Source organism: Odocoileus virginianus, chromosome 16 (assembly GCF_023699985.2).
Source record: "Odocoileus virginianus isolate 20LAN1187 ecotype Illinois chromosome 16, Ovbor_1.2, whole genome shotgun sequence".
In the NCBI taxonomy this organism is placed as follows: Eukaryota; Metazoa; Chordata; class Mammalia; order Artiodactyla; family Cervidae; genus Odocoileus; species Odocoileus virginianus.
In genome coordinates, this window is record NC_069689.1 from 56,084,428 (window position 1) to 56,112,353 (window position 27,926).

General features: G+C 51.1%; 1 protein-coding gene across 1 annotated transcript; it reads right to left on the reverse strand.

Annotated features, from left to right (window-relative positions):
- On the reverse strand, positions 1–27,926 carry FAH (fumarylacetoacetate hydrolase). Its single transcript, XM_020900679.2, has 14 exons — positions 27,786–27,926; positions 23,898–24,008; positions 22,040–22,161; positions 21,481–21,530; positions 15,592–15,682; positions 13,330–13,427; positions 13,185–13,237; positions 11,115–11,214; positions 9,713–9,843; positions 7,275–7,350; positions 6,797–6,843; positions 5,286–5,387; positions 4,404–4,521; positions 1–261 (listed from the first exon to the last, which is right to left on the reverse strand). Exons 1-14 carry the CDS (start codon positions 27,864–27,866, stop codon positions 182–184), a joined length of 1,260 nt encoding a protein of 419 aa, XP_020756338.2. The 5' UTR covers positions 27,867–27,926; the 3' UTR covers positions 1–181.

The window sequence follows — 27,926 nt, forward strand, 5'->3', positions numbered from 1 at the left end:
TAGGCATTGTGCACTCACAGCCGTGCCAGGCTCAGAGCGTGAAGACAGAGCACAGTGGCTTTATTCTTGAATGAAGAACCAGGCCCACAGCCGCAGTGGGGGCCCCTGGTACCCCCCCCCCCCTAGGGAGGTGGAGGGGGCAGCGTGCCAGTCTGATGTTTCTGGGAGAGCAGAGAGGACCTCAGGCGGGCGAGAGGGCCGGCAGCACTTTCCCCGCACACTGGCCGAAGCCAATGCGGTACCCATCCCCCTGGCAGTGCCCTGCAACAGAGAGAGGACAGGGGGTCAGCCACAGAGCCGCCAAGCTCAGGGAACCAACGCCCAGGCAGCCACAGCACCAGTCAGCACACGGCTGGGCCTGGGGCAGAAAGGCACCATCAGGATGACAAATAGGTATATTCAACAGAAAACTACCCTCCCCAGGACCTGGGCAGAGCACTGAGATGGAACTCCAGGCCCATCCTGCTATCAGGGACCCCAGAAACTAGTGCAAGGATGGAGCGATGGCTCTCCTGATAGGTGAAGGAAGAGGCAGAGGTCAACTCTCCCTATGTGAGTCTGAGTTCAAATCCTAATTAGGTCTGCTAGCCTGAGGCCAGGGTTCAAAGCCTGGTTCCTCCACCTACCTGGGTCTCCTGGGAACTCAGTTTCCTCATCTGTGAAATGGATCTATGACAGTACTCACTGAGCAAGACTATTACAAAGATGATGTGAGTTAATACACAGAGAAGTCCCAGAAGTGCCTGGCCCAAGGCAAATGCTCGGTGTCAGCTATTAGGAGAATTAAAGCTGGGGGCCTAGGGGTAGCTTGTTTAACCTCTGAGCTCAGCTACTCCCTTGTCTACAAATGGGAACAGCAATCCTTTCCTCTCGGGGTGGTGGGGATTTAATGACACACTTGGGTGAAGCCCCAGCATGACACCTCTCCCAGAGCAGAAGTTTAACAAATTCAATCAATTCCAGAAAGGCAGACAGCAGGAGGCCCTTGTGCCTGTACCTAAGAAGGATCCATTCAGCAGGAGCTGCCAGCTAATATGAATTAGAGTAGGAAAGTCTATGAGGTGCTGGGAGAGCAGTGTGGAGGAGACAGGAGAGGAGACGAGGGAACTTTCTGTTGATGGGAACCCCACCTGAGTGGGGACTTGATGGGTGGGTAGGAGTTCACTGGGAGAGGGACAATGAAAACGGCGTGCTCAACAGAGGGAATAGCATGAGACCGAAGGCAGCCTTGGGAGATGGGTCAAGGACGTCCCCAAAAAGCCCTCCCAGTGAGCCCGGGCACAGTCAACCCAGCCACCTGTGGCTTAGCCCTGCTGACCCAGCCCGTCTCCTCCCACCTCCCCCCTCCTGACTGGCCAGCCGCCTCATTCTCCCTGCGTGGGCTATTCTGACTGCTGGCCTTCTCTGGGAAGGTGGCCAAGTGGACCCCACAGCAACACCCCCAAACCTGCCCCTCACCATCCCTGGCATCCCCAAGGACATCCTGGCCACCCCAGCACTGACCCCTAACTCTCAGGGTCACCTTTGGTCCAGAGCAACATCCTTGCCTATTTTGTTGCTCGGTTTCATTATTTTTCCATCAGTCACTTTTGAATCTCGATGCTCAGAAGTATTCGTGTCCCCAGGTGGGGAAAAAGTCTATTAAAGCAAACCCTGGCAGAAATGCATCAATCATCTATCAAGACAAGTCACGCCAAGAGGATTTAAGAGCCTTCTTCCTGGAGAGCTGCAAACACTGATGGAGTGTCTTTCTCCTCCCCACCCCCAAAGCTGGGCTCTCTGTCAATCACATGCCTCCTTCCTGCCCTGGGGACAACAGCACCAACCCTCCCAGCAAACGGCACTGCCTCCTTCCTTAAGCACAGATGCACAATGACATCTTGGTAAGAGAGCCAACCACTTCCTCCCCATCTTATAGCTGGAGGGCAGATGCCTGAACAGGGTTTCTGAACCTTAGTGACTAGGGACAGTTTGAGCTGGATGGATGATTCTCGAGACAGGCTGTCCTGTGCACTTGGGATGTCTACCAGCATCCCTGGCTGCCCTTCAGAGTTGGGTGAAACTGGCTCCAGACGATGCCAAATGTCCCCCAAGGGCCATGGCCCTGAGGATGGAAGTGATGCTCTGCATCCAGAACCATCTTTCTGGGTTCCCAGGCTGCTGCTCTCCAGGCCAGGGAGGAGGAGTTGGGGGCAGGTGTATCCAGGCAGGGACAAGGGGCCCAGAGAGGCCAGAGAGTGAGGAAAGTCTACACCCAAGTCAGAGCAAGTCACTGAGACCTGGGCAGAGCAGGAAGGCAGCTCCCTGGCCTCACTGAGTTAGGTTCCATCAACTGTGGACATGGAAGGGAAAAGTGTGCTCATCTCCTCTGGGATGTCAGCCTGGTCGTGCTGATCTCACTGGCTTTTTCCTGGAAACTGACCCTCTGTCTGGGGCTTCCCTGGTGGCCCAGATGGTAAAGAATCCACCTGCAATGCAGGAGACCTGGGTTTGATCCCTGGGTTGGGAAGATCCCTTGGAGAAGGAAATGGCAACCCACTCTAGTATTCTTGCATGGAGAATCCCATGGAGAGAGGAGCCTGGTGGGCTACAGTCCAACGGGTTGGATATGACTGAATGACTAAGCACAGCATAGACCCTCTGCCTGCTCCCCACTGCATCCCAATGGGAACAAGTGTCCACAGTGACAGCTCAGTTTTCCAACTTCCCAAAATGCCCCATCTGCCAAAGTATAATTTTTATTCTTCTTCCTGGGACTTCCATCCACCTATCTCCATTTTCCTCTTCTCTTTTTAAAATTTTTTTAAAATTTTACTTATTTATTTTTGGCTGCACTGGATCTTTGCTGCTGCACGAGGGCTTTCTCTAGTTGTGGGGAGCAGGGGCTACTCTCTAGTTGGGGTGCCAGGGCGTCTCACTGCAGGGGCTTCTCTTTTGTGGAGTACAGAGTACCGAAATTAGAGAGTAGCTCCAGTTCGCAGAAACTAGAGAAAGCTCGTGCACAGCAGCAAAGGCCTAGTGCAGTCATTAAAATAAATAAATGAATAAAATTTTAGAAATAATATGCATTTTTTAAAAAAAGAAGGGGTCAGGATGCTGGGCCTTCTCAAGAATAGGTTCTGGAAAAAAACATCAATAATGATGAGGACAGCGATGAACAACTGTTGCCAATTTTAAGTGCTCACAAAGTAATGCATGCTTTGTGAGGCTCTTTAGATGCTATCAAAGGGGTGAAGAATCAGGGTTCTGAAAACAAGCTACCTGGATGGGAAATCTCTTTCCTGACTTACTGGTTGCAAGATCCAAGGCAAGTCATTTACCCACTGCTGGGCCTTTGTTTTCACGTCTGTAAAATGGTGCTGCAGTAGTGGTGGAGCATGACCCCAGATGGGTGGGCCCTGAGGCTCCCTGGTGAACATCGGAACCCCAGCAGGACCCACAGCCCCTGCTCCTGAGCGATTAGACTGGGTTGTCTCATCCTTACAACCATGCTGTGAGACTAGGCACCGTGTCCTTAGCTCCATTTTAAAGATAAGGAAACTGAGTCTCAGAAAGGCTCAGTAACCTGAGGAAGGTCCCAGGGCTACTGGGGATGTGGGAGTCCAACCTGAATCTGTGTGACTCTGACCACGGTGGTGCCTTCCTCTCCAGCAATATTAGATGATAGGCCTAACGCCCCTCAAGGGTAAGGGTGCCTGAACCTGCTTGGATTGTGCATGCTCATATGCTCAGTCATGTCCAACTCTTGTGACCCCATGGACTGTAGCCCTCCAGGCTCCTCTCTCCCTGGGGATTCTCCAGGCTAGAATACTGGTATGGGTTGCCATGCCCTCCTCCAGGGCATCTTCCCAACCAAGGGATCGAACCTGCATCTCTTACGTCTCCTGCATTAGAAGGCAGGTTCTTCACTACTAACGCCACCTGGGAAGCCCCTCAGAATGGGCTGTTGAAATCTTGTCAGTAACTCAGGTAATAGGCACAAGGTCTCTGCACTGCAAAGTCCAGAATGTGAAACCTGCCATTATTGTATCACTTTGATCTGGGAGGAGGGAGACCAAGGATCTGGACTTCCCTAGTCTTTTCGCTCCAGGAAGACTCTCATTTAAAGTTCGCGGCAGGGACTTCCCTGTGGCCCAGTGGTAAAGACTGCACTTTCACTGCAGGGGACACAGGTTTGATTCCTGGTCAGGGAACTAAGATCCCACATGCCACACAGCTTGGCTAAAAGATTAAAAGCAGATAAAGCCAGTCCCTGGCAGGCAGGGCTGGGGTGAAGGCCAGAACAAGCAGACACAAGAGCCGGGAAGGCTGGAGTGGGGACAGCTGGAACAGATGGCTTCCCGGCCAGATGGCGAGGACGGCAAGGAGGAGATGCCGCCCGTGGGCCTGGCGCCCTCCCTCACCTGTCATGATGACTTCATCCCCGTCCAGCAGGAACTTCCTGGTCTGGCCGTTTCCCAGCTCTACGGCCCTCGTGCCCCTCCACGACAGCTCCAGCATGCAGCCGAAGCTCTCTGGCTCCTTCACAGCAAGAAGGGGAAGAAGTCGTCATGGGCATTTACATCACAGTATTTACATCACGGTGTTTACATCACGGTTAGCAAGGCGAGGGGTAGGGGTGAGGCCTGGGAAGGAGCAAGGGACCCCACAGCCCTCAGAGACCCTGCCTTGGTGGGAATCACCCTGGAAATGTCCTCAAACCTGGGCACCCTACGTGCCCTGCTCACTTCATTTAGGACTTGGGGGTTGGGGGGATGCTGGACCAACCTGCCCAGGCCCATCCTGCCAGGCCCCTGCCCACTCTGGAGGCTGGGGCTTACCCAGATGCCGTTATGCCTGACCAGCCCCCCCACCCTCGCTAGGAAGAGACTTTCCATCAAAAAGAGCCTAAGGTCTAGACCTTGCAGGAAGTGGCTAGTCCATGCACCAGCCAAAGTCATCACCAAAGGTTCATGGTCGGGGCGGTTAGCAGTGGGGCCATCTCATCCTGGAAGGATGCGCTGTGAGGTGGTGACAACCAGATACAACAGTGGCCCCATGTGTTGTACTCCCCTGTATTGTTCTTACTCCCCCGACCCCAGTAGACAGAGGCAGCCGCTCACCCCTATCCTGATCTCTTCTGCATTTGAAAAAGGCAAAGACGGATGAAGCTATGAGGTGGACAGGGTCGTAAGATGTGCCTGCTCAGGCTGGACGCCCCCTCTCGAGGGAGAACCCTCCAGTCTGTACAGGGAATAGGGATGCTCCACGCAGGCAGCTCCCAGGGGAAGCAATCACATACTCACCGGCCCGCTGATGGTTCCAGAAGCCAAGAGGTCGCCTGGCTGCAGGTTGCAGCCATTGACAGAGTGGTGGGTGAGCTGCTGCAGCATTGTCCAGTACATGTACTGCGGGCGAGGACACAGAGATGGGGACGGGCAGGACCGGCTTCTCCCGAGCTGCCCGGAGCAGCCAGCCCCACTCACAGCAGCCCGCCCCGGGCTCTCTCCCAGTCCCAGGAGCAAGGACAAGCTGGCCTCCTGCACTTACCCTGTGACCTACCCCAATTCTCTCCCCGCCCCTTCACCAGCTAGAGCCCCAGCTCCTCGGCTCCTTCTAGCCCGACCCTAACCCACATTCTCCAAGAAGCACTCCTGGAGTTGCAAACCTCACTGCTCAGACCCTCAATGTGCAGCGTGCTCAGGAGTCCATGATCCCACTTTGTCCTGCAATCACCCCAGAGTCCTAAGTTGACAGGGTCTAGGTCCTGACTATAGCAGAAGTGTCCCATGAGCAAAGACCTCAGGCCTTGGAACAGACACGGGACAAAAGCGCTGAACAACTCAAACAGGACCTCAGAGCAGCCCGAGGGATGAGGGAGCACTGCGGGAGGTCAGGCCTGGTGGGAAGGGACCAAGGACCACGGCCCACCGAGCATCTCAGGGGCTGCACTCCTGCGCCTCAAATCCACAGCTCCTCAGGTCTGCCCCTCCTGAAGCTACACATCCAGGCAAAGGAAACCTCAGAAATGGATTCTTGCACAAAAGCCTCCTCAAGCAGGCCCCCTCATTCCTTCTTAGCAGCCTAAGGAGCCCAGAATAAAGTTAAATTAAGAGGGAAACTAGAAGAAACAGGAATACATTGAATCAGAGGATGTTCAAATGGTCAACAAGCATATGACAGGATGCCCAGCTGCATTCATCCTTGTCGTTGTTGTTCAGTTGCTCAGTCATGTCTGATTCTCTGCGACCCCAGGGACTGCAGCACACCAAGGCTTCCCTGTCCTTCACCATCTCCTGGAGTTTGCTCAGACTCATTTGCTTTGAGTCAGTGATGCCATCCAACCATCTCATCCTCTGCCGCCCCCTTCTCCTCCTGCCCTCAGTCTTTCCCAGCATTCATCTTTAGGGAGATGCAAAGTGAAATCACAATCCCCAGAACAGCTGAAATGAAAATGCCAGTGGCTCGCCTGTTGACCAGGATGTGGAGCAGCCGAAATGCTCAGATGCTGCTTGTGGTGAGTGCAAATTGTAACAAGCCCTTTGGAAAAGTGTCTGGAAGGACTCCTCAGCCAAGTATGGATATACACCCTCTATGACCCAGCACAGCACTTCTATCCCTGGATATCCAGACATATGCACATTCATGCACCCAGAGACACGGACTAGACTTCACAATAGCTCTACCAAAAAATGGAAACAACCCACCACGTGCTGACCTGTCATCACATCCCAACATGGATGCTTTTCTCCTGGTCCTGCTGGGAAGAAAGGTCTCCCTCAGCTCCAAAAGCAGTCTGCCCAGCCTCAAAGCTTACCTTAAAATTAGACCGGCATATGGTAGCTGCTTGGCTCATTCCTTCTCCTGTTGGGAAGACAAGTAACATTGACAAGAAGACTTAATTCCATTTATCAAGGAGAGGGGAATCCCACCTTGTAAGAGGAACTGTTTTGTGGCTTAGGCTTTCCATTGTCTAATATGACTCTGCCTAAAGAGTCTATGAACAAATAAGCTCAGAGGGTAGGGTCTCAGAGCTGGGGGACTTCCACAGAAAAGTCAATACCATCATTATCCCATTTGCCAGATGACAAACCAGACAGATTTAGTAACAGACAGACTCAGTAACATGCCCAAAGTCCCAGAGCTGGTCAGGGATGGAACCAAGACTTGAACTTCAGCTGTAGCCTGCAAAGCTGGGCTCTCTCACTACTGATCCACTGGCCTTTAACTCAGCCCAGCCGAGCAGCCTCAGAAGTCCACCCAGCTGCACACAGCCTCCGACCCCACGGCAGTACCTTTCAGGGCAACAGAGAGGTTGATGTCGAATGTGTATGGCTGGTCATGGCAGAGATACGGCAGGGGCTTGGGGTCCTGTGAGGGCAGAGGAACACAGAGGGGCTGGGTTGGCTGGCCGAGCTGGCCAGGCTGGCCCCACAACAGGGCAGCTGGCCAGGAGGACCTGGGAAGAAGGGGTGTCCCCTCTTTCCAGGACAGTGGTGTGTCCCTGGACCCTGGGGGGTGAGGGTGGCAGAGGGCAGGGTGGTCAACAAAGGGTGCACAGCCCCCTAGTGCTCCAGGACTCAGTGATACAGGCCACTCTGATAGCCAGGCCAGAAGGTCTGTACTTTGTCCAAAAGCAGTGTCTTCCCCAAGAGCATCTGTGACTCCTTAGTGATCCCTGAGCTAATGTGGGGTGGCTTTATTTTCATGATTATGTGTTTCTTTTCATGATTGACTTGGTGGCTAGTGACATGGATAGGGACCTAGAAGTTCCTTTTCTAAATATACTATGTTTTCAAATGGAAGCTGCTTTAAAGAAAAGCATTCAGCCTGCATCCTTTGTAGATGCTTGCATACATTTATATCTAAGACAATTCTGTGGCTATTTTTGTAGTGTATGGATTTACTCTTTTTTAGCACTACTGGGGTTGTAACCATAAAATCTCAATATAAAGAACCCTTGTTGTTTAATTGCTAAGTCATGACCAGCTCTTTTGCAACCCCTCGGACTGTGGCCCACCAGGCTCCTCTGTCCATGGGATTTTCCAGGTAAGAATACTGGAGTGGGTTGCCATTTCCTTCTCCAGGGGATCTTCCTAACCCAGGGATCGAACCCACATCTCCTTCATTGGTGGAGAGATTCACCACTGAGCCACCAGGGAAGCCCAAAGAACCATTGTAGGGATGGGAAAATAAAAAGAAAGAAAAAGAAAAGCATTCAGTAAGTCATCATTCAAAAGTGGCAAGAATCCTGAAGGTTGCACTTCAACAGTATTTGGGAAGGACTGGTAGATAAGGAGATAGAGCCCAAAGGTCTTCAGTGAGGGTGATCAGTGCCTGTGAGCAAAGAGCTGGACCAGGGATAAAGCCTGAAGGGGACAAGCCAGGGATGTGACTGTGGGCCAGGCAGTCCTCGGAGAGTGGGACTCACCGAGGAGGGAGGAGAGAAGTCTCAGAGACTGAACATGATGGGGAGGCAGATGCTGGCAGGAGCAGTGGAGGAGGGAGTAGGGGGTCCTGCCAGAGAGCCCAAGGAGCCTCATGAGGAACTGGTCTGCAGGGAAAGACTCCCAGTGTTTCAGTACAGTTCCATGAGAAGACAGCAGGCTGAGACATGTACAGGGAGCCACATGTGAGGTGGGGGCAGAGGCCATGAGTGAGCAAGGTCAGATGTTCAGGGGAGCAGGACCAGGATTGGGGGAAGAGCAAGGCTGAGGGCTCAGCCCGAGCTGCCCCCACATGGAGGACAGAGTCCACTGGAGCATTGCAGGAGACACAGGAGGACTGAGACTGGTCACGTGCTAGAAGCCAGGGGCACAGTGTCTAGGAACAGTAGGGGGCTGCCAAAGGGTCAAAAGGAGATCAAACCAGTGTATCCTAAAGGAAATCAACCCTGGGAATATTCACTGGAAGAACCGATGCCAAAGCTGAAGCTCCAACACTTTGGCCACCTGATGCAGAGAATTGACTCACTGAAAAAGACCCTGATACTGGGAAACATTGAAGGCAGGAGGAGAAGGGGAGACAGAGGATGAGATGATTGATGGCGTCACTGACTCAATGGACATGAGTTTGAGCAAACTCCAGGAGATGATGAAGGACAGGGAAGTCTGGTGTGCTGCAGTCCATGGGGTCACAGAGTCGGACACAACTGAGCGACTGGACAACAGCAAAGAGGTCCATATTGAAGAGGGCACAAGGCCATGGCGTCAGTCAAGGTCAAGTGCACTTTGGTGGAGGTCACTTGGGGTGATGGGATGGAGGCAGCAGCAGACTGTGACAGCCTGAGGAGTGAGGACCAAGATCGGGAGTTGGGCCAGGACAGTGGTACAGGGACCAGGACGCCCTGTGGTCTGACTCCACACTGCAGTTTGCCAGTTGGCCTCCAGGGGGCGCCATCACACAGAACACAGCTTGGCGACCCGGGAGGTTGTGCAATGTGGTGATATTGGAAGCGACCCCTTCTCCTGCCAGCTAGCCAGTTCCTGTGTATTCAGAGGATTCTAAAGGTTACAAAACTCCATGTTTTTCCCCAGAACTGTGCAAGGAACAGGGAAAACACAAGGCAGAATGACTGGCGCCATGCTTGCCTAGAGGTCCCTGCAGTCAAGACCTCCAGCACGTGGGCATGCTGAGGACACAGAGCTCACCCTCCAGACCCTCTCCAAGCTGGATGGCAGAGCTGGGAGGCAGAGGGGCCCGGGTGTGGGACTTCTCCCGGAGGGCGTCTTACCTGATCCGGGTTGGGCAGAGCAAAGGGCATGAGGGCATCCATGGGCACCACCCATGGAGAGATGGTGGTTCCAAAACTCTTCCCGAGGAACGGCCCGAGGGGGACGTACTCCCATTTCTGGATGTCTCGAGCTACAGGAGAAGGGACAAGCAGGGCTGACAGAAGCTGACGGGGCCACCGGCCAAGTCTCCCCTCTCCCCTTGATGAAGCAGCAGACGCCCAGCTCAGCCTTGCCCCACCCCTGGGGCTCCAACCCCAACGAGCTGGTTGCCCCAGGACCAAGGACAGAGGTCCTCTGAGGTCACCGTGGCAGGCTGCGGCCAAGAGCGAGATGACCAAAGGGCAGGAAAAAGAAAAGTACTCTTCCAGTACCAGGAGGGAGAGAGACATATTTGTCACAAGAGAGGAATTCAAGGCCAAGAAGAGTTTGCAAACAAATCTTGTTACTTCTTCAAAAATTTAGCACCCCAGACCCAAAATCCTGTGTTTCGTCCGTTGTTTACAAATTTATTATTTGTTTGTAAAAAGGTATAAAACCTGCCTGCTTTGTTCACTTCCTTAATTCTCTTCTGTGCACTCCTGTATTTACAAATTATATTTGCTTTTCTGCTGTTTAAATAAAAGGGGGAAGCAGGCAGGATATTTTCCCGTGAAGGGTCTGGAATCTCAACCTCATAGTTCCTGGGACACCTGGCACCGGTTTCCCCCTACATAAGGCAGAGGGGTTGAGACAAACTTAGAAATGGAGCTGTTTGGTTTGAAATCTTAGCTCAGCAACCAGCTGAAATCACTCTGTGCCTCGTTCCTCACCCCTGTAAAATGGGAATAGTAATATTATCATTGGGCTTCCCAGGTGGCACTAGTGGTAAAGAACCTGCCTGCTAATGCAGCAGACATAGGAGACATAGATTCAATCCCTGGGTTGGGAAGATCCCCTGGAGAAGGGCACGGCAACCCATTCCAGTATTCTTGCCTGGAGAATCCCATGGAGGAGCCTGGCAGGCTACAGTCCACTGGGTCTCAAGAGTCGGACATGACTTAGCGACTAAACAACAGTATTATCAGTGCCCAGTTGGGATCTGGCAGGAGAGTCCACAGGAGGAGTTCAGCCCTGGGGCCTGGCACAAAATTGCTCAAACATATTAGCCATGTCCCTCTGTTCTACTTACAAGAACACTGGAGCTCAGAGAGGTCAAGTGACTGGCCAAGAGCTCAGAGCTATGATGTCTGTTGGATACCCAAGCCTGTGCTCTCAACCACTGATCACGTGCTGCCTCTGACCACACCAGACCCAGGAGACCACCTTGGCTTCTGCAAAAAGCATCCCAAACACCCAGCCTTCCCCCAGACCCAAGAGTGCACAGGATGCTCAATACCAGGATGCCCAATTCCCCATAATTACCACTCCAGTCGTTCATAAGGACCATTCCAAAAATATGCTCGTGGGCCTTGGAAATGGGGATTGGCTCTCCGAGTTTGTTCCCAGGGCCTACAAAGAAAGCCTGACATGGGAAAGCTGATGAGAATCTGGCTCTGACCTGCTTCCCTGGGGCACTTGCCTGGAAGGCAAAGGTCAGGCATTTCTAAACCCTGGCTGATACCTGGACTGCTCCGTACAAAGCCACCCTACTTCTACATCATGAGCTGCACCTGAGTTGACAGACAGCCACCCCGGGGCCATGGTGAGCAGCAGCGGGCCAGTGCCCACCCAAGACCCCTGCACACCGTCCCTGATCACACAGCAGCCCTCTTCACCTCCTTCAGCCCACACCTCTGCCCTTTCCCAAACTGCATTTTCAGATTTGACAGCTACACAAGGCTTGTGAAAAGTGAAAATACCAGGGTTTGTATTCACGTCATAAAAAATCAGAAGGCTGACTCCATGATGTGGCAAAGAGAGCCTGTGGGGGCATACTCCACCCCCTAACCATCATACAATTCCAAGTGGATGAGAGATCTACATTTTTGCAGAGTAAGGTTCTAACAAGTACTAGAAAAAAAAACACGCCCCAAATCTTCAAATTCTTCAGGCGGGGAGAGTCTAAGATGACATAAAAGGAAATGCTATAAAGGAAGTGATTGATGTGTTTGACTTTATAAAACTGTAACATTTCTGCATAAAGACAACAAATAAAATCAAAATGATACCACACTGGGAGAACATATTTGCAATGTATTACAGTGAAGGGTTAATTTCTATTAAATACAAAAGTGTATTAGTTGCTCAGTCATTTCCAACTCTGCGACCCCATAGTCTATAGCCCATCAGGCTCCCTTGTCCATGGGGTTCTACAGGTAAGAATAGTGAAATGGATAACCATTCCCTTCTCCAAGGGATCTTCCTGACCCAGGGATTGAACCCACATCTCTTATACTTCCTGTACTAGCAGGCGGGTTCTTGTCCATCTCAGTCACCAGGGAAGCCCTTAAATACAAAACAGACTTTCAAATTAATAAGAGAGCACTGTGCAGAAAACTGGCAGAGAGTAGCCAAGAATATCTGTGAAAGGAAAGTATCATTAACACAACATCCAGGAAAAAAGAGAGTGTCTAGACATCACTAGGGGAAAATGTTGGGGAAATAACTACCAGAAGTGCACAGAATCAACTATGACATTTGCAAGACCCAAGTCCGTTATATTCATTCTGTGATGGTGTTTAAACATTGCACATTTTTCGTCAAGATTATAAAAAGAAAGATGCCATCTTATAGAGAATCTCACACCATCATCAAGATGATCTGTGCTCCCTACCCACCCATACACCATTTCTTCACACTCTGACTTTCCATTTACCTTCTGCCCACCCCCTGACAGGAACCAACATAGCTAAAGCATCTGCCTGCAAAGTCCTCCATACTCCCAGAGAGAAGACCCTGGTCCCAGGGCTCTGTGCCCTGCTCTGGGGCATCTGGCTTGGGGAGACCTTCTCTTAGGGGCCACGTGGCAGCCTCACAAAGGCAGTTAGAGGCAGAGGGCTGGCTCGGCACAGCCTCCTGGGACTAGTGACAATTTGTCTCCCCTGGACGGAATCCAAAGATATCACCAGGAAGGACCAGAAATAGAGGGAGATCCAGCCTGCCTCCAATCAACCAAGATGCCCATGCTCACAGTCCAACCAGGGGAGCCCAAAGTGCACACCAGGGGACCCACACCAGGAGCCACTCCGAGGACCACCTAAACCTGAGACTCAAATTTTCTGCCACCCTGTGTGTGTCTTCAGGTGACCCCTCAAAACCTCTCCGATTACTGATTTGGAGGTTACAAATGAACTGTTAGAGAACTTAAACATACAGAATCAGTGAGTAATGAGGCTGGACGGTACTTCTGAAGGCCAGGTGGGGACCCAGAACTGCCATCAACATGGTTGAGATGAGGGAACGGCCTGTTGTCCAGGGCGGCCACTGGGAGAGCCCTCCTGCCCTAGCGTGTATACAGACCCCACACCAGTAAAACACTGAGACAGGGCTTACCATCTCCAACTCGAAGTCTAGGAGTTTGCAGGCACCATAAATGGGAGGCTTAGCTGGAATAACAGCAGAGAGAGAGTTTAGTGGGTGCCAGGCGTGTGGGGACAAAGAGCGGAGCCTGGAAGGCCTGGACACTGGGGGAACTTACAGTCGTCGGGTTGCATCTGCCCCAGGGGCCTGCGGATCGGGGTGCCAGACACCACCACGGAGGATGCGCGCCCGTGGTAGCCCACAGGCAGGTGCAGCCTGAGGAAGGAAGGCGAGAGGAAGCCTTGATGCTGTTACATGTACAGATGAAATTTCAAAGTGTTTTCAGATGAAACAAAAGGAAGTCAACATATACATACATGAGCTTCCCTGGTGGCTCAGATGGTAAAGAATGTGGGTGATCTAGGAAGATCCCCTGGAGAAGGGAATGACTACCTGCTCCAGTGTTCTTGCCTGGAGAATCCCTTGGACAGAGCAGCTTGGTGGGCTACAGTCCACAGGGTCACAGTGAGTCTGACAACTGAAGCAACTTAGCACGCACACACATATATAAAATAGATAAGTAATAAGGACCTAGGGCTTCCCAGGTGGCACAGTGGTAAAGAATACATCTTCCAATGCAGGAGATGCAAGAGATGCAGGTTCAATCCCTGGGTTGGGAAGATCTCCTGGAGCAGAAAATGGCAACCCACTCCAGTATTCTTGCCTGAGAAATCCCATGGGCAGAGGAGCCTGGTGGGCTATAGTCCGTGGGGTGGCAAAGAGTTGGACACGACTGAGTGACTAAATTTCAAAATGCTTTCAAAATAAAAATGAAAGTGAGTCAACACATACATGATTCAAATATCGAAAAGAACTCCCAAGTGTCCAGAAACAAATAAATGGATGAGCAAGAATGTGGTCTCGATAGACAATGGAATATTTTCTGTTGTTGTTGTTCAGTCTGTCAGGCTTCCCTGTCCTTCACCATCTCCTGGATTTTGCTCAAACTCATGTCCATTGAGTTAATGATGCCATCCGACTATCTCATCCTCTGTCATCCCCTTCTCCTGCCTTCAATCTTTCCCAGCATCAGGGTCTTTTCCAACGAGTCAGGTCTTCACCTCAGGCAGCCATTGCTCAACATTAAAAAGAAAGGATTTCCTTGGTGGTCCAGTGGTTAAGAAACTGCCTGACAATGCAGGAGACACAGGTTCAATCCCTCCTCCAGGAAGACACCACATGCCAGATACCATGCAACTAAGCTCATGCACCCTAAGAGTCTGTGCTCCACAACAAGAAGCCACCGCAATGAGAAGCCTGTATGTATGTAGGTATATGTATGTGTGTATTTGTGTATATGTATGAGTGTGCATGTATGTGTGTGAGGCCAAATAATAGCCTCTCCAAAGATATCCATGTCCAGCACAGGGAATTCTGCTCAGTGTTATGTGACAACCTGGATGAGAGGGGCGTTTGGGAAAGAATGGATACAAGTGTATGTATGGCTGAGTCCCTTCGCTGTCCACCTGAAACCATCACACCATTGTGAGTCGACTATACTCCAACATAAAAAGTTAAAAAAAAAAATCCAGGTCTTAACCTCTGGAAGCTGTGACTATCACCTTCTATAGTAAAAGAGACTTGCAGATGTGAAGTCAATGATCATGAGATTATGGAGATTACTCTGAATTATCAGGTGGTCCCTACATGTAACTATGTGTGTGTGTGTGACTGCTCAGTCACGAGCAGCAACTCTTTGCAACCCTTTGGACTATAGCCCGTCAGGCTCCTCTGTCCATGGGATTTCCCAGGCAAAAATACTGGAGTGGGTTGCCATTTCCTACTCTAGGGGATCTTCCCAGCCCAGGGATTGAACCTGAGTCTCTCATGTCTCCTGCATTGGCAGGTGGGTTCTTTACCACTGAGCCACCTGGAAGGATCCTTATAAAGGGAAGAAGGTCAAAGGAGGAATTAGCACTGTTGCAGATGGAGCCTAGAGGCTACAGTCACCTGAGGAAGGGGTCCCAAGCTAAGCAGTGCAAGCAGCCTCTGGAAGCCAGAATAGTCAAGGAAATGGATTCTTCCCCTAGAGCTTCCCAGAGGAACCAGTATTAGAATTCACCAATAGAACTATAATTCACAGCTTACAAATCAAAGGAGCTAGAAGGATGTTGGTGACTCAGTATCTAATTCCAACCATGTTCCCTAGATCAAAAGTCTCAAGGGACTGCCCCACGATTCCACAGCAGGTTCAGGACTGAGCCGAGAGGAGACCCAGAAGCTGGGGTCACTATTTCCAGGTATAGTGATGTCATGGCCCTTGTGGGCTTTCCTCCCTGGTTCCTTTAAACTGAGAAGACCTGGAAGCTCTCAGAACCACATGCTGCTGGACACAGAAAGACATACTTGGAGCTCAGCCACACCAGAGTACGGGACATACCAGTTTGGCATCAACGCATTCTCCTTGCCCCTGAACATGACCCCGACATTGGTGGCATGATGCCGAGAGGAATAGAAGTCCGTGTAGTCGCCTGCAGGGGAAAGGACGGAGATGCTGTCAGCGACCTGGATGCTGAAGGATGGGGAAGGGCCGCTTCCAAGGGTCAGGGTTGGGCAGTTGAGCCAGGAAGGCTAGCCAGCAGGGGCTGGAGGCACATGCCCGGCAACACTGGCACATCCAAAAGCTATTTACACCACTGAAAATTTGTTTTGAGAACTCCCAATTGAAAAATCAGAAACAAATTAGGGGATTTCCCTGGAGGTCCAGTGGTTAAGACTTCGAGCTTCCCACTGCAGGGGCACGGGTTTGATCCCTGGTCCGTGAACTAAAATCCTATCTGCCGCATTTCATGGCCTAATAATAATAAATAAGTAAAGGGCATCAAAAATAGTTCCAAGTTAATAATAAAAAATAAGTTCTTAAATTTGTAGAGATAATAATAAAAATAAAACAGATTTCCTGAAACAAACAATGAAATTTGCGAATGAATAGCTGATACTCCTCCCACCCACCAGCTCCGATTACCAGGCCTTTGCTCAAGCTGTGACTACCCCTGGGTGGACTGGCGTCTTCCTTGTGTCTGTGTGTCCAGACCCTGGCAGCTCAGTTTAGGCTCCATCCCTTAGACCATGAAGCCACACCCACTCTCCCTAGCGGGACCGCCCCTCCTCCAAGTCTACCCAGCATCCAAGCCAGCCCTTCTCCTGGCTGGAGGGCTCCATGTCCCACTTGTGCCCCAGTCATGAGTGGGCAGGTCTCCTCCCTCTGCAAGACTGAAGCCATTTCAGAGCAGCCTCGCCCAGGCTGCATTTTGTCTGACTCTCTCTCAGTGCCAAGAACAAGGGGCTTCCTTGGTGGCTCAGACAGTAAAGAATCTGCCTGCAATGCAGGAGACCTGGGTTCAATCCCTGGGTCAAGAAGATCCCCTAGAGAAGGGAATGGCAACCCACTCCAGTATTCTTGCCTGGAAAATCCAATGGACAGAGGAGCTGGCTGGGCTACGGTCTATTGGGGCCGCAAAGAGTCGGACATGACTGAGCAACTAACACACACATAGTGCCAAGAACAAGGTCTCAGTGGGGCCTGGTGATGAAGACTGGAACAGACTAGGTGGATTGCATACTATAGGCACAGGCTCCCTAAGACAGGGAACTGCTCAAATAGGCAGAAATAGTAAGTTGGGGCAGTTTGCCTGTTTATCCTCCACAATCTCTCTTTCAAAAAAAATGTATTTCTAGTAGGTAAATAAAAAGTTGGATAGAGCCAGTACCAACAGCCTAGACTAGAAAAGACAGTGGTGAAGGATGCATGCTTAGTGTCTGCTCAGTCACTCAGTTGTGTCCGACTCCTTTGCGACCCCATGGACTGTAGCCCGCCAGGCTTCTCTGTCCATGGGATTTTCCAGGAAAGAATACTGGCGTGAGTTGTCATTTCCTCCTCCAGGCGATCTTCCTGACCCAGGGATAGAACCCAGGTCTCCTTAGTCTCCTGCATTGCAGGTGAATCCTTTACGCTGAGCCACCTGATGAAGGATGAGAAGAGAGAAAAGTCTATGAGGGTCTGTTAGAGCAGGGGCACCCTGAGCTTTCATGGCTGCTTTCCATCTTCAGTCCCAAAGCACAGACAGAACAGTTGACATATTTGTTAGAAGCATAAATCCATAACAAGAAGGCACCACCGGCCAACTGGAAATCATAAGGGATTCCTGAAAGCCAAGCAGTGAGCCAAAATCCAGCAGGGCCCCAGGAGAGCATGGGAAGGCAGAGGGAGGGGCTGAAGAGAGTGCAGGGGATTGAGTCCCTGCTGGCCATCCCCATCTTTACCCAGCTTTGCCCAAGCAGCCAATAGCAGGAGACGGTGCCTGGGCTAAGGGGTGGGTCCGGGGAGCTGAGGTAATGCCTCCAGAGACTACAGCACTAGGCAGAAGCAAGGCAGTCTCCCCATAACCACGAAACAAAACCAGAGCTCCCCATCAGAAGTAGACCATGCCCCTTTCCTTGGGGCTGGTTATAGGAAAAGCTGCATTCACCAGCACCTTACGGAGGAGAGTTTCCTACACAAATAAAGATGAGCACAAGGGACTTCCCCGGTGGTCCAGTGGTTAAGAATTTGCCTTCCAACGCAGAGGATGTGGGTTCAATCCCTGGTCAAAGAACTAAGATCTCACATGCTACAGGGCAACTAAGCCTGCCTGTTGCAAAGAAGACCCAGTGCAACCCCAAAAAAGATGAGCACAAAAAGACCCAGAATCACCAAACATCCAGAAGAATCCTCACCATGAGAGAGGTACTAATTCAACTCACAAAAGAAATGAAAGAGAAGAAGCAGGATTAATAGAGACGCCAGAAGGAGACTGAAAAAGAAGCATCCTTTAGGGGACCTCCCTGGTGGTCCAGTGGTTAAGACTCCATGCTTCCAATGCAGATCCCTGGCCAGGGAACTAAGATCCCATATGCCTTATGGTGGGGCAGGAAAAAAAAAGAAGAATCCTTTAATATATCTAATAAAAAAGGATGTCGCATCCACAAATCAAGAAGGGGTCTTTGGGGGACTTCCCTGGCAGTCCAGTGGTTAAGACTCGGTGCTTCCAATGCAGGGGGTGTACTGGGTGCAGTTTCAAACCCTAGTCAGGGAACTAAGATCCCACATGTGTGGCCAAAAAAAACAATAAAAAAATTTTTTTTAAAGAAGAGGTCTCTGGGGGAAAAAAATAATCTGGGATCTTAAAAATGAAAAGTGGCTGGACTGTGCCCACCTCAGAGTCAGGGAGGGGGTCCTGGGCTCCTGCCTGTCCTCCTCCCTCCTTGGAGAAGCCTGGCTGGGTTCCCACCATTTGTTGCTGGACATGTGGAACCCTCTTGCATGATGGAAAGCATGTAAGACACAGAAAACAAAACTCCACGTTATAGCTCTTCTCTTAGTAACAGAAACATGGAAACAAGTGCCTTTTATTTCATAAAATCATAGGTCTCAGGGCCAGAAGGAACCTGCTTTAAAACGATGCCTTCAGGTAGATCATTCTGTTGTCATTTCAGAGATGAGCAAGGCCCACACAGTAGACATCGTGCCCAAACCTACCTGTGAATTCTGATTCTGCTGTTTCTTGGCTACATGTGGCCTTGAGAAAGTCCCTTTGATGCTTTAGAACTCAGTTTCTCCACTGGGAGTAATAATGCCCATCACAGGCATAAAAATGCAGTAAAGGAAATAATACGTCTATAGAATGTGTCTCATCCCAGTGCTTGGCACAACATTGATCTTGCTGTGCTGTCACGGTCAACTCTTTGCAGCCCCATGGACTACAGGGCACCAGGCTCCTCTGTCCATGAGAGTCTCCAGGCAAGAAGACTGGAGTGGGTTGCCATTGCCTTCTCCAGGGGATCTTCCCAACCCAGGCAGAGTCTTTACCACTGAGCCATCAGGGAAGCCCATGCCTGGCACATAGCAGACCCCAAATAAAATCCCTTCCCTTACCCCACTGGGAGTCACTGCTGCCGTGGTTATTCCACTTTCAATTTCTCCTTTGAGAGAATCCAGGCAGACTCAAAGACTGAATCTTTTTTTAAATCATAATCTTTCCAAAAAATTATAAAAACTTGTGTGATACACTATAAAGTGTAGTAGAAGTGTATTTAGCATTTACTTGAGAACAACACGCTGCTGAATTTTGCAATAAGACCTGCCCAGGTAGGAGCCCAGGGTAGAACCAGCACACTATTTCAGAGCATTCCTGCCAAAGAAAATTAACAGCTTCTACTTCCTTGTTTGTTTTCAGTATCTATACACAAAGTCCATTTCATGATCACTTAAAAAGGATTGGAAAAGATGGTGTCCAGGCCAGGCTATAAGACAGTGACAGAGGAAGAACCCCAGCCACTCACCCACTCACCCCACACCCCAGCCAGTGGTGCTTACAGCCCAGTTTAGTGGGCAGGACCTCCTGTTCCAAAAAGCTAAAAATAATATGGGGGACAACGTCATGTACTGGATACCAGTGATACACTTAAAAATCATGAATATGGTAAATGTTGTGTAACGTGTATTTTATCACAATTTTTAAAACATTTTTTAAAGACCTCCTAGACTACAAAACTGAGTGGTTTGTTTTATGTGTGTGCCACATGGCATGTGAGATTCTAGTTCCCTGACCAGGGATTGAACCCGTGCCCCCTGCATTGGAAGCATCAAGTCTAAAGCACTGAACGACCTGGGAAGTCTGTGATTTTCATTTAATAAAAGAATACATGTTATGAAAAAGTAATATGAGGGAAAGAATAATGAGGGGGAATACCAGCTGAGATAGACACAGTAGACCTGCATATGGTGTAATGTTATTTATATGAAATCACTAGGTGAGGTAAAACTGGGGACAGGCCATGGTTGCCTGGAGTGAGAGCAGGGACTGACTACAAACACTTTGTGCTGACTGAGTGTTTTCCAATGTGATGGTGGGAATGACTGCACAGCGGTATATATTGTCTAAAACTCATTAAACTGCACATTGACAATGGGAGAACTGTGGGCTGTGTAAATCATACCTTGGGAAAGCTGCTGCAAAGGTGGAGCATTTAGAAAGAAGTCAAAGGGAAGAACCAAGAGAAAGGACATGAAGGGGGAATGGGAGGAGAAGCGGGGAGCCCAGGGGTGATGATCAGAAGGGAAACGATTGCATTCTCACTATACTCGGGTTTGAGCTATGAGCTTCTGAGCACAGCATCCCAGCTGCCTTTCATCCTCAAACCCTTAGATGAGGGGCAGTAAATACACTGAACCTGTGCGTGCCTGTCTTCTGGAAGATTATCCTCAAGGCAGGCCTTGGGATGCTGCTCCAGGACGTGGCCCATAGAAACAGGGGCAGAAGCAGAAGTCACATCTTCCCGGAAGCACTGGCAGGACCAACTGGCCTCTCAGCGCCCAGGAGCCCAGGCCGATTCAGCAGGCAGGCGCCGCCCCGCCCACCTGCCCCACCACCAGGGCTAGCAGGAAGGGCTCAGCCTTCTGCCTGATCGTAACTCTCTGCTTTGGGCCAAGAGGGTTTGGACAACTGCAACTTTATGTGTGTGTGTGTGTGTGTGTGTGTGTATGTGTAGGAATTCTCCAGAATGGCTCAATGGGTAAAGAATCTGCCTGCAGTGCAGGAGATACGGGTTTGATCACTGGGTCAGGAAGATCCCCTGGAAGAGGAATTGGTAACCACTCCAGTATTCTGGCCTGGAGAATTCCACAGACAGACGAGCCTGGGGGGCTACAGCCCAAGGGGTCGCAAAGAGTCGGACATGACTAAGTAGCAGCAGCAGCAGCAGCATATATATCTATATATAATTTATTTGGCTGTGTCTGGTCTTACGACCTAGTTTCCTGATCAGGGATGGAACCTGGGCCCCCTGCATTGGGAGTGTGGAGTCCTAGCCACTGGACCCCCAGAAAAGTCCTTGGACAACTGCAACTTTCAGACTGAAACTCCAATCAGACATCCAACCCACGGCTCAACCTGGGGCCCTCCAGGACCCTCCGGCCTCCCTCCTCAAAGCTGCTGACTCGTGGACTGAGCTCTGGGCACCCCCACCACAGCCCTCTGGGAAAGGAGAGTGAGTTCCTGCACACACAGGGAGCCAGGCAGCCAGCTACAAATCTAAGCAGTGAGCAACTACCCTCGGCGAAAGTGCTGGCCTTTAGAGACGCCTGGGTCAAGGCTGGGCCTGGGTCCCTGATGGGGAGGCATTGACAACCCCAGAGCCCCTTATCCGTGACCTTCCCCACAGGAAGCAGGGACAGGGCCCTGGGCAGGCAGCTGCTCCACGCACATCCTGTTAAAGAGACTATACTCACCTATGGCGGCTGGAAGATACATCGTAGCGGAAGCCTGGGATGTGAACGCACTGAAACACCAAAGAAGGGGCTTCAGGGTCAAGCATGCAGCAAAGCAGGGTCCCTGCTCTGATCATCCACAGGCTCAGCCTGGATCATGCCCCAAATCCTGCTCATGATCTGCAGTGAGCACTTCCAGGCAGGCATGGTGCCTCACCAGGATGGACGTCCACCCACTAAAGGCAAAGTGACTCCCTCCTGCTTCTATGTTCCACTGTAGGAAATGAACCAAATTACCCTTAGTTTGGAGACCAGACAAGCATACGAATGATGCTGATGAGGAATAGTTGAGTGAAAAGCCGGGGGGGCTGGCATGGGGGGTGGTGCCAGACATGGCCTGGACACCCCAGTCCAGCAAGAGAGGTAATCCCCATTGGTCCAGAGCCCTCCCACCAAAATGTACCCAGATGAGGCCAAAGTAGCTGGGCCATGACTCAGAATGTCCCTGATGACCACACTGTCCCCCTCTGCCCAGGCAGATCTCCTCGTCCCTGCCCACCAAGGTCCACGGACTCCTCACCGCTGCCGAAGCTCCACGTCATCTCTGAGCCTGGCTTGGCTGGCAGACAGCAGGTTCTGCAAGAATGCTCTTGCCTCCTTCCAGGCAGCCTGACCCAGGCCCATGAAGCTGTTGAGAGTTGGCTAGGACCAAGATAGGGAGGAAGAAAAGGAGATCACCGGTGGGAAAGCCCCTTGCACTACCCCTCCTGTTGACAGGAGCCAGCCTAGCAGCTCTCTGGGGCCCCTGTCACTTATCTCTAGTTCATTCAAACCCTCAGGACTGTAGTTCTTAGTTCCATCATTTGTTCATCAAGTGGAGATGTGTCATTGCTCCTATTGGGGTTTCATCCCCACATGGCCTTATAGGTAACTGGCCAAGCCCAAGAGCTGCCTTCTGGGATGGCTGCCCTGTTAAGCTTGGCCCAGCCTGCAATGAAAATGGCTCGTTCCTCCAGCAGAGGCCTTCAGTCTGCAGGGGTCTTGCACCAACTCCCTTCACATGAGCTAAGAAGAGGTTTCTGAGCCACTGAGGTGCAGCCTAAAAAGCACTTGTGGATTTTCAAGGCCAGAGTTCCAGTCCTGGCTCCAACCCTTACAGTCATGTGACCTGGGAGAATTGTGTCTTGTTTCAAATTAGACCCTCATCAAATCTAATGAGGATGCCATTCCTATGCCAGAGGGTCATTGTGAGCATTGAATGAGAGGTATGTGTAAAACTCCTGACACATAGGGAGGTACTCAATAAATATCACCTTCCTTCCGTGGAAGGAGAGGATGCACATCAAAGCACTTAGACAGGGACTTCCCTGGTGGTCCAGTGGCTAAGATTCTGTACTTCCAGTGCAGGGGGACTGAGTGTGATCCCTGGTCAGGGAACTAGATCCCACATGCTGCAAAGACTCTACATGAAGCAACAAAGATACCCCATGCTGCAGCTAAGACCTGTGCAAATAAGTAAATAAATATTTTTTTTTTTAAAGCATTTGACTATTCACAGGGAAGTATATTCACATCCATTGCCCATGGACGTGTCTTTCAGGCTGACTTCTAAAGTGGTGGCAACAAAAAGGGCACTTGGGGCCAGCTGTCCATTCCTCCTAGGCTGTATTTAAACCTAGAGAGTGGAGCTTCTGGCTTCCTCCCTCAGAGGGCCCAGCATCAGCCTGGAACAAGCAGAGACTCAAGCTTCTTAAAATGAGGAAATTAACTAGTTGTCGGAGAGCTTCATGTCAGAGACAACTGGGGAGGGCCCAGGCCTGTGGAGAGACTGACAGTCATCTCACCTCAGAACTCACCGTACAGGGTCCCAAGGCTGCCTCCTGCCAGCCTGTCTGTCTCATAACAACCTCAAACTTATCCAAGGAGTCTACCTGCAATGCAGGCGACCCAGGTTTGACCCCTGGGCCAGTAAGATCCCCTGGAGGAGGGCATGGCAACCGACTCCAGTATTCTTGCCTGGAGAATCCCATGGACAAAGGAACTTGGCTAGCTATAGTCTATGGGATCGAAAAGAGTTGGATACAACTGAATGATTGACTATCCAAGGAAAATCCCTGAGATCTCAAGGCACCACCGCTGTCAGAAATGCAAGGCAGGGACTTCTCTGGCGGTCCAAGACTGCGCACTCCCAACACAGGGGGCCTGGATTCGATCTCTGGTCAGGGAACTAGATCCCCATTATGCAACAAAGATCTTGCCTGCCACAACTAAGACCTGGCACAGCTAAATAGATTTTTAAAAAGAAAAGAAATGGAAGGTAAAGAGCATTTTCTTTTTTTCTGTTTGGTTTTTTTTTTTTTTTTGAAGAGCATTTTCTTAGTGGCATTTGCAACAAATGGCCACTGAGATCCAGGGCAAGCCACATCCCAATGTTCTACCTTATCGAAGACATCCTGGTGTCCGGAGAGGATCGGCCCAGTGAAGAGGTGCTTGATGACACTGAGGTCCAGGATCTGGTCCCCAATGGCCACGCCGATCCTTGGTCTTGGCTGGAAGGAAGATGGCATGGTCAGCACTGGGAACAGTTGGCCGGGCTGGGCTCACTTACCCAGCAAGTCTGTCTATCCAAGAGCCCAAGGGCCCTGCTTTACAGATGGCCCTCTGTGGAGAGGAAGGGCTTCCCAGGTGGCTCAGTGGGTAAAGAATCTGCTTGCAATGTAGCAGATACAGGAGATTCAGGTTCTATTGCCAGGTCAGGAAGATCCCCTAGAGGAGGGCATGGCAACCCACTCCAGTATTCTTGCCTGGAGAATTCCATGGACAGAGAAGCCTGGGGGGCTCAATGCATGGGGTTGCAAAGAGTCCAACACAACTGAAACAACTATGCATGCATGTACACTGTGGAGAGGGGCTGAGGAATCGGATCCTTAGCATCATACCCCAGCTGCTTTTGCCTCTCAGAGGGCTGAAATTGACCCTGTCATCTCTGTCTGGGCAGAGCCTGGCACCATCTCTGCCTTGAGGACACAAAGAGGAAAGATTCTGTTTCCTGCATAATCCAAGCCCCTTATCCAGGCAAAGTCCCCAGGAAAGTTTCTCAGGTGTCACTTAAATGCCTCTGGTGACAGAGAGCTCACCACCTCACCAGGCAACTGGATTATTTCTTAGGTTAAACCTAGGCCTTCTCTTGAGGGCAATTCCTCTGCACAGCAGAGCAGAGAGTGTCCCAGGCACAGAGGAGGGTCAGGGACTTGGGCTAATGTACTCTGTTACGGCTCAATCAGAGCAGAGTTCAGGACATGAGGGGGCAGGAAGCCAGACTGTTCAGAAAATTCGAGGGAAGTTCCTTTCTGCACCATTAGATCCAGGCTTCAAGCCTGAGTGTGAAGATGTCTCAAGTATCTGGCAAAGCGTGGTCTTTGTTCCCACGGTGCTGAACTTGGTTTATCAATGAGGAATCCAAGAGGGACTTCCCTGGTGGTCTAATGGTTAAGAATCTACCTTGCAATGCAGGGGACACACGTTCGATCCCTAGACAGGGAACTAGGATCCCTCATGCCATGGAGCATCTAAGCCCACACACATGCCACAAATACTGAGCCCACATACCAGTGTGCAACTAAAGATCTCGAATGACACAATGAAGATCCTATGAACCACAACTAAGATCCGGCACAGCCAAATAAATAAATAGAAAGTATTTGACTCTTGGTAAAGCTTAAAAAAAACAAACAAACAGAGAAGGAACCTGAGAGCATGTCTGTAGACTCAACCAGCTGGGCTTGTCCTGAGTTGACCTTCCAGTTCTCCTGAACTACCAGCTTTGCCATCTCAGGTCCAGTGAGTTTAAGAGGTAGGGCTACTGACTGGCTTTATCTCCACTGGCTGCTCATTCTGGGGGACTAAGAGAAGACGGTTACCTCTCCACGCACATCAGCCCCTGGGACAGGTGTAGACCAGAGCCACACCCTCACCCGGCCCTGAGGCCCCAGGCCACCCAGGAGGAGGCTGCCTGGAGAACCAAGCGCCTCATTTTCAGCTCCACTGCTAGCTCCCTGGGCCTCAGGCTCCCTGGACAATGAGCTGGGCCACCTGGACCCCTGGGGGATGCCCGCTAAGGGGATCTGCAGGTGGACCCTTGAGCCATTTCTCTGACTCTGGCGCCCACACTCTGCTGGAGGAAGAAGGGCGCTGAGGCCACTAGCAGCAGCCAAGACCTAATCATAAGGGTGCTTGCTTCCTCAGCTGCAAGTAAAGGTGAGAAGCAGCTCGTGTGTTCCAACCCTGACCCTAGGACTCGAGATAGCAAGTCCCTCCATTAATTGTTGGGACTTCTCTTTTTTTATGGCAGTATACTTGCTCTACAATTTTGTTTAGCTTCTGCTATACAGCAAAGTGAATCAGCAGTATGTACATATATCCCCATCCCACCCCTCTAAGTCATCACAGAGCACCAAGCTGAGCTTCCTATGCTATACAACAGCTTTCCACTAGTAGTGTACATATGTCAAGAATACTGGAGTGGGTTGCCATTTCCTCCTCCAGGGGATCTTCCCAACCAAGGGATCAAACCCATGCCTCTTACATCTCCTGCACTGGTTGGCAGGTTCTTTACCACTAGTGCCATCTGGGAACCCTTGTTCACTACTGTTCCACCCAAATGATGCACGGCTGGCCTCTGGCATGAAGGAGAGGGAGGACTATGCCTTGGCAACCAGACGAGTCTGGAGAGGTGGTCACCACCTCTGGAATGTCCAGCGCCTGCAGCCAGAGCTTCAACACAGCCAGTTCCACTTGAAGGGCCTCAGCCTTTTGGAATGCCAAGGGAGCCAACTCACAACCCCCAGCATTCTTTTTAGAAGGCAGTGAACCTCTGTACAGCGGCTATCCTTGCACAGTCTAATACGAAAACAGCTGGGGCATGGGGTCTGCAAGCCACTGGCCACACTCTAAGGAGCATTCATTCTAGAGTTCTCTGGGATAGCAAGTCAGAGCACACCCCCTGCCTCTTGCAAAGGCTTCTGCCTAAGCGATTTGTCCTCCGGATTTGCCCCCTGAGGAAAAGTGCATACCCTTAGCTGAGAGCAGAATGTTAGAGGAGTGCAGAGGGAGGGCTGGCCAGCAGAGTGTGCTTGGCCAACACAGGTTAAGGTTTAACATGCCTCTGGCCCTTCAGGGGACTGTTAACCTTTGGCATCCTTGCGACATCTGGTCAGGCTTGGCAGTTGTGAAACCACACGCTGACTCTTCTAGATCCAAGCATTTGCTGCACATGGGGACAAGGATCAGTCATGGGGGCAGGAAACCACTTTCCAGAAGGTGCTAACTGCCACAAGCTCCATTTAGCAAACGGTTCCTGAACACTGCTGGGCACAAGCAAGTTCTGGAGTTCAAGGCTTCTCAGAGCTAATCAGGAGCTTACCATGAAAGTTGGGAGCAGAAAGCTAAGCCAAAAATGCCATGAATGTATCCAAGGGAATCTGCTCCGCCCCCCCCCCCCCCCCAGAGCTTCTTATATGTGTGTTGGTAAACCCCGCAGTTTTCAAGATTTCTTTTCTGCCCATCAGACTACAGTTACTAAGTGAACTTTCATTTCCCTACCCCCAAAGGGATTCTGATCAGCAAGGGAATGCCAGGGAGCTCAAGAAGCTTAAAGGCCAGTTGGAGGTAAAGAAATTAACTTCTAGGATCCCAGGCCTCTGATGTGAATGAACTCATCCCTTTGAGTTACTAAATATACCGGGTCAATGAATATTTCTAAGGCAAGGGGCTAACATGGAGGATGAACAACCGGCCATAATGTGGTGTCTCCAGGGAAGGAAACAGAGCGAAATGACTTCGGAGTAGGCAGTATGACTGCGCTTTAACTTCTCTGTAATAATAATATTTAATATAACTTGCTCTGCTTGCCTGAGAGGGAGAGCCATGCTTCGTTTCATTTTGCGTTTAATTTTCGTGCAAATGTGCAGAAACAAGCTGACGGTTTCAACAACTCACATCTGGAAAGCTACCAGGAGGGATCTGAACCAACAGCAGGAGGGATCCTAACCAACATTCACCCTCGGCGATCAGCCCCAGACTCCAGCCCCCTCCCATTGCACTCCCAGAAGGGGAGGCACCGCTCATGGGGCCCCAAAGACCCCGGGGGTCTTCGCGAGGGGCGACGAGCCGGGACGGGAAACGACGGGCCCCACATCCAGCTCGGTCGGGTGCCGGCAAGAGAGGGCAAGGCTGGACTGAGGCCAGGGGCGGGGCAGGACGGTGGGGGTCCCGGGCGGAGGGGACGCCCTCCCTCCCCGCGCCCGGAAGCGCGCGCTGCAGCTCACGTTGCCTCGGGTGGAGAAGACGCCGTAGGGCAGGTTGTGAATGGGGAAGTCAGAATCCTCGGTCACCGGGACGAAAGACATGCTGGCGAGCACGGAATAGAGAGGCAGGGTGCGCTGCGGGACAGGACTCGCAGAGATGGG